A 6834-nucleotide genomic window follows, 5' to 3' on the forward strand; every position below is an offset into this window, starting at 1 on the left:
TTGTCTTTCCAGCTGATATTGTCACAGTATAACTCAGAGACTGCCCAAAATGAAACACAATTGTCCTACTCCTCCACGTTTTGACATACTTACTCTACAAAATAGACTTGTCCATTTTCATCAGTCTCCTGCTCCCATCCATACGGCAGACCTAGGAAATATATAAAACATTGTCTTTTTTCAGGCATTTGAGTACACTCATACTTAAGTTTAAGTGATTTCTCAGACACATGTGGCAAAATTCTGCATTATTTCTGTAGATAAACTGCACTTGAACATCGGAACTTGAAAGAACTGCTTCCTTAATCACACAAAACTGCACTCTAATAAAAGTAAAATAACATAGGAGATCTGGTACAACTGTAATGACTGCATATTAAGTATAAAGATAATCTAATAATTCTTTATAAAGATTATTTCATCTTATAGCACAAGCCAGCAAAATGCAACCATGCCTACTATTACATATATGTCTATACTGCACAGTTTTGTATATATCCCTGATAAACAGTAAGAACACTGAATTAAATGTAGGAGTTAACATTTAACATATCAAAAGTTGGCAGATCAGAATGTGCATGTGAATATGGGATATGTTAACTCAAACCTAAATGATTCTATTAAGTTGGAAGGACAAATAAAAGAACAGAAATGATAAATCTTTACAAAACAAGACGTTATATAAAAGACCCTACAGAAGTACTTGACAGATAGCATTCCCCATGTTTCTAATCCTGGCCAAAAAGTATTAATTTATAACTCAATCAGCACAAAATCCACTGAAAACATTCCAGTATAGTCTCATTACCAATGCCAAAAGAAATATGGCTTGCCAACAGTATAGTAACCCTAGGTACACCACAGAGAATCTTCTGGGAAGATCCAATTTAAGGCATTGATCCAAGGTCCTTAAGAAGTCATATACCTTTGAAGTGTTCTGCAACACTGGCTGTCTTGTGTTCTGGCACAAAAATTCAACTGGGTTAGGAAAAACAAGTAAAATGAAAACTAATGGGACTACCTCCTGTGCCAGGGATATTCTCTGATGAAATATATTCTTTGAAGAATATAATCCAGCTATAAACATTATCTGATGGACACCAGGATATCAGTACCCAATCAGAGAATTCCAGCCTTTGACTATATGTTTTACAAGCCACAGTAAAACAATCCCTACACCCTGGAATTAGTACTTTGGCTTTACAGAGCAACATGGGAAAGCCATAAAACTGCAAGATGATCACCCTACAGAGACACAATCACATAGGTAAAACCCCACTGAAACCAGCTGTATTTTGCAAGCTCAGTTTCCCTAGGTGATCAGCGTCAAAATGAAATCTAGTTCCTGCACAGACTCTAACTGACGTTTATAACAATTTCAGTTCATTACAAAAACTTAAAACAAACCTCCTGCAACACGTTTCCTCTTCCCAGATTTAGGATGTTCCCACTGTGTTTTTTCTTCCAGGTGGCTGTAGGAAAAGAAAAGTTTAAGACTTTAAGAAATTGCTTAATAATTTGTATTGTAATCTAAAATTTTTGTTTTCATGCAGTTTATTTTTTTAAAAACACGGTTCAGAAAATGGCTTGCCTTCCACAGAGAAAGAAACACATCAGTCCCTTGTTTAACAAAGGTCAAAACTGCTGTTAGAAGTTATCAGGCTTCCATAGTGCCACAGTTCTGAAGGAAAAGTAGCTAGCCAGAAAGCGTAGGAGTCTACAAAATTTCAAATAAATATCTGACTTCCAATCTAAGTTTTCTTGCTTTAGATGAGAAGAAAGAAGACCTAAAAGCCATTAAAGAATAACAACAACAGACTCAGAAAATGTCTCAAAAAGATGGTGATCCTTGGCAGGAAAAAGGAAGAAAGAAGCAAGAAAATTTATCAGAAACTAGTAGAAATAATATTAGGAAATTTTCAAATGGCAAAAGCATCTTTCTAAAACTTCTGTCTAGTAACATTGATTTGCAAGCTATAAGGTAAATAAGTTTGGATTTCTACATGAGCAATTGCAGCTTTGGACAGGTAAGTTTATCCAAAGGCCTAGACTATCAGGCTATTTATTTAATGTGGGTGAAAATGGTGCCACATTTCTTCTTCTAATTCAGAGATTTTATTCATTTAAATCACTGTAACAGAATTAATACACTGACAAGGTTTTCTGCGCTACAGACTAATAAGCAAAGTGATGTGCACATAAATGTCTTAATGTACCCAAAGTGCCAAAATCAGGTTGGATATTAAAATCTTATCTTCCACTAAATATTTTTAAATAATAACCAAGTTTTTATATTGAGTCAGGCAGGGATTACTTGAAAGTGCCCAAATCGACAGCTGCCCAAGTAGGAAATAAAGATTAACAGCATTCTTGAATAACATACACAAATAATCACTAAACTACAGATCTAGTACCAACAACAACTTACACACAGCAAGTAACTTTTCCTTCTTACAATCATGCAGTTAGCCCACAGCGACAGCATACCGTATTACAAGAATCACAGCTGGTGGTCCAAGACTCAGTAAGTACATCTTTGTGACCTGTAGTAGCACTTGAACTTCAGGACACTCATACACTAAAGACACCAGATCCCCAGTTACTCCTCTCTGACGTAAGATATATAACCAAACTACCACAGCTTGACAAACAAACACACACACGCTGAGCTCTGGCAACTAACTGTGTGCATACCTAACTCATCACAAAGGCCTTTAAAAGTCTTAAACCAAAGCAACCCTATTCCATCTAAGTTTAAAGTTCATATTGTTGATGAGGTTTAAAAGCAAGTTTCCAGAATATGCAGAGGTACCGTAGATATAAAGCTTATATTAAAGGTAGCAGCAGTGTAACACCTCTTCACATCAAATTTTTTTAGACACAGAGAGCAAGACTTTCAGCCAGTAAAGACCTACTACTGTCATGTCATTCATTAAATTGAATCAGTTAAGTTTCACAACAGTTACAAACCACAGCTGTTGAAATGTTTGTGTAGACAGTACTCTGTAATATCTTGTTTTGTCAATTTGCTACTTTCACTAGGCAATCCCTTTCTGAGTGAGCTTTTGAAGTCAAAGGAAACATACCAACGCTTGACTTAAGAAAAACATCTAGAAAGAACCTGCAGTGTTTACAAACCAAGCACAGCTAAACTAAAGCATTCTGTCCAGTGCTTGGAGAACAGAACTTGGGAGGAAGATGCCAAATTGCCACTGGCGAGAATGCACTATACTTTCCCCCCTTTTTGTGGAAGGGATTAAATCTTGCAGCTTTAAACACCCTGAAACAGAATTCCCAGTTCAGCATGGCTACAGAAACCACCAGAAGAGAAAAGATACAAATATATATCCGCAAAAGTTAGTTAGCCCTACAGTACATCCCCTTTTGCAACCAGCAAGGATGCAATCGTTTTCAGAATGGCAGAAGCCAGATGGTGCCAAATGCAAATTTTCATCGCTTGTTGAAGCTGTGGTATACCGATGAGCTGCTGGAAAGTATTTATAGCTTTTAACTTCTATTGTACCCGTTTCCCCTCTACTCCTACAAGGAGGAAAACTAAGAAAACTCCGATATTGTGTGAGGCTCAACTGCCCATCCTATGGGGATCACCCACAGACCCCCGATGTGTACTGCAAAAGCAACAGCTGTGTGCCACTCGCTCCCGGAGCCGCTCCAGCATCGCTCCCACGCGGGCAGGGGGCTGCTGCTGCCCGGCGGCGCTCAGCACCGCGCAGCCCGCCCCGCCCCGGTCCCGCTCCCGCCGCCCACCGGCACCGGTGGGGCTCAGCACCGGGAGGCCGCCGCGGGGGGGGGGGGCGAGGATAGCCCGCACTCGGCGCTCCCAGGAGTCAGGAAAGCGGAAACCGAGTCTCAGGGGAACGGGTCCCGGCTGCGGCCCCCGCCGCCTCACGGCGGCAGCTGGCCCCTGTGAGAAAGGGCGGGAAATGGCGGGTTCTGCCCCCCGCCCCCGCGCTGAGGGGCAGCACCAGCGGCCCCACGGATGCCGCCCCAGGGCGAAGGGGCGGGTGGGCGAAGGGCTGCGGGCGGACTCGCCCCCCTCCCTTACTTCGCGTAGTAAACCCAGCCGTCCTTGGTGGTGCGCTCCTCCCAGCCCGGCGGCAGCTCCTCCTCGCTGTCCGTGTCCTCCAGCCCCGCGTACTTCAGCGCCGCCATTGGGACGGGCGCCCCGCGCCGCCGCCAGCCAGCGGGCGCGCGCCACACCGCCCCTTCCGGCCGGGCTGACCAATGGCGCGGCGCGCCCGCCCCGGGGCACCATGGGAAGCGTAGTTCGCTGCCGCGGGGCGCAAGGGGGGGGCCGGGGGCGCTGCCCTCGGGCCGCGGCTGAGCAGCGGCTGCGCCCTCAGCCCTGTTGGGTCGTAGCGGTGTTACTGAGTTTTAACAAACCCCTAAGGGGCCCTGGATTGAGTTGACATCGTCATGGATGGCACAAGAACCTCAGATTTTGGGAGCCCTAGGTGTTTCCAGCCCTCTGTTTTCAGAGACAGGTACGAATACACAGCAAGGTGGCAGAAAGCAATGAAAAATGAACTGTTCTTTAAGCTTTTTACCATTAGTTGCCACTTCCTGATCTCTGGGATGAGACTCTCCATTGTGACCGTGCTAGTCAGAACTCCTCTGTGTCGCTTTCCTCGATGAGGGAGGCCTGCCTGGAAGGGAGTACCTCGCTGCCGGGAGCACCCACTGCAGGAGGCTGCGGGCCGCTTCCCCCACCCGGCTTCACAGGCCCCTTTGCCAAGTCTGTGCCACCCGGCGACATAAGTACCGTCAGCTGCAAAGACTGAAGCATCCCAGGTCAGTGAATCGACAGCAACCTACAGGTCCTGGCGGCTGGAGTCCAGGCAGCCCACTTTGCAGGTGTGACACGCAAAAGACCCTGTCTGTTAGCATTACTCAGCTGGCATAGCACACATCCCAGGCCCACCTCAGTGCTTTTGGTCCCGTACCCGTACGCTGACATATTCCTACCTATTTATATAACCAGACCCAACTGTCAGCATTTGTAGCAGCGTCTTCCCGTTGTCAGGTCCTTTGGCAGGTGTTACAAGCCAAATAAAGCCAAGCGGACTGTTGGACAGAGCCTGTAATCCCTGAGGACTGCACCAGGTGGCAGTGCAACCTCACAAAAGCAGTGGAGTGCGAAGACTCCTTTGGGTAACATTTTCATGCACTATTTGAGACACTGACCTACACGGCTCGCTCACCCCGCACTAATGGCGTGCGTATCTGTCTAGAAAAAGCAGCCTGAACTTTTTTCTACCCTGCTGCTCCCGTTGCTTTACAGGTTCCCCTGAGGAATTACACCTCCTAAATTATCTCCTCCTGCTACAAATAAAAACTCATGCATCATCAAAAGCCAACTTTCATGCGAGTATTGCTGGGAGTAGTAAAACAGACTGTGACCATACTATCTTTGGTAAATATATGAGAAGGGAAACTTCAGCGACACACTCACTTCTGGTCCAGGAAGCTGCTGAAATACTCCATGGGTGAATGAGTGGAGAGATGTGCCAGGTCTCAAGAAAATACATCATTTAAGTCAATATTTGTAGTTCAGAAAAGTATATTAATCTAGCAGTAGTACTGTAGGAAAAGGTAGGGTTTAGTTCTCTTCCTGTTGCTGTCTGCTAGGATTCAGCACCCAGCATTCCATGAATTGCATTCAGTGGGATCATGGAAATCATTTGTCTGACAGTTTTCCTATCACATCTGTATTGCATGAAGTATGTGTTATGTCCTAAATGTAAAGAGCAGCATTGCAGTATTTCAGTGCAAAGGGTGTATGGTGTACTTTAGATTAGAAAGAGAAATAGAATCTCAAAATTAAGCATATATATGTGTGTATGTGTATATACCCATTTAATAGGACCACTGCCTTTCATGTAGAAATATTTATTGAATGAAAAAGCAAAGGCTTTGTTTGACAGATCAAGGTGGGTATTAACAGATTGTTTTTAAGTCCGTGGTACGTGAGTAATATGACACCACAGAAGTCCTATGTGTTTATATTGTTTTCAGTACAGTTTGTTTCTACAAAAAATATTTAAGAAATGCCACTCTTCCGTCTCTGAAAACTAATAATCAATAGAGACTCCAACAGTTATGATACTTTACACAAACATTTCTTCCTCTCTAAAACTCCTCCTACTTTTCAGGTTTTCACTGGGGAGGAGGGGGAAGTCACAAGTTTTGATAATTTGGTGACTTGTGTTATTTACTTAATTGTTTCAAAGAATGTTGAAATTCAACCATGTATTTCAATTTCAAATTCTGGCAAATGGAAGATTAATTCCCTTTCAAAGGTCAGAGAAGTCCTTTGCTATCTTTACAGCTTTTTCTTTTTACATTGATTACCTACATATCTTAACTAAATAATAAAGATTACATCAAGAAACATCATGGGGACAATATGACATTTAGGTATGACTTCAGTGGTGGTCCATGCAAGTTCAGGTTTCTGCCCATCTGTACTAAATTGCAGAACTAGTTCTGTTAGGTTTCTCAAATGACAGAAAGCAATGGCCATGATTTCTGTAAGAGCAGGACTCTAACTTTAGGACACAGATTAAGGCCTGTAACAGTTCTGCCACAAATTAAGACACTTTTTAGATCCTAAAATCATAGGGGTAATGCAGTCTTCCTCCTTATCACTTCCTCCCCATCAGGTAGGTCTGTGTTAGGAAAGTAAGAAATTGTATATAAATTGACTGAGTGTACACACTTATCCTTGGCGTGTACAGTATGTGCATTGTTCTGGCTGTTATTTGGGGGGTTAGGTTTTGTTTGGATTTTTTGTAATAGCAGTTGCATAAAGTT

The 6834-nt window shown here is 43.3% G+C and overlaps 2 protein-coding genes across 10 annotated transcripts in view; one reads left to right on the plus strand and one right to left on the minus strand.

Annotated features, from left to right (window-relative positions):
- Nucleotides 1–4263, minus strand: part of WWOX (WW domain containing oxidoreductase) — a 550369-nt gene extending 546106 nt beyond the window's left edge. For all 9 annotated transcript variants that reach the window (XR_013931868.1, XM_080410742.1, XM_080410741.1 and 6 more), the window contains exons 1-3: nucleotides 4067–4263; nucleotides 1408–1472; nucleotides 94–151 (exon numbers count right to left, since the gene is read on the minus strand). Coding sequence is in view for 8 of the 9 variants with exons in the window: in XM_080410742.1 (XP_080266868.1) it covers nucleotides 94–151; nucleotides 1408–1472; nucleotides 4067–4173 (230 nt within the window). In the remaining variant the exon portion in view is untranslated. The remainder of the gene's footprint in view (nucleotides 1–93; nucleotides 152–1407; nucleotides 1473–4066) is intronic.
- ADAMTS18 (ADAM metallopeptidase with thrombospondin type 1 motif 18) overlaps nucleotides 1–6834 on the plus strand; it is a 485565-nt gene that overhangs the window by 59260 nt on the left and 419471 nt on the right. The gene's annotated exons all lie outside the window — the stretch shown is intronic.

Source organism: Falco punctatus (genome assembly GCF_963210335.1).
Source record: "Falco punctatus genome assembly, chromosome: 14".
Lineage (NCBI taxonomy): Eukaryota > Metazoa > Chordata > Aves > Falconiformes > Falconidae > Falco > Falco punctatus.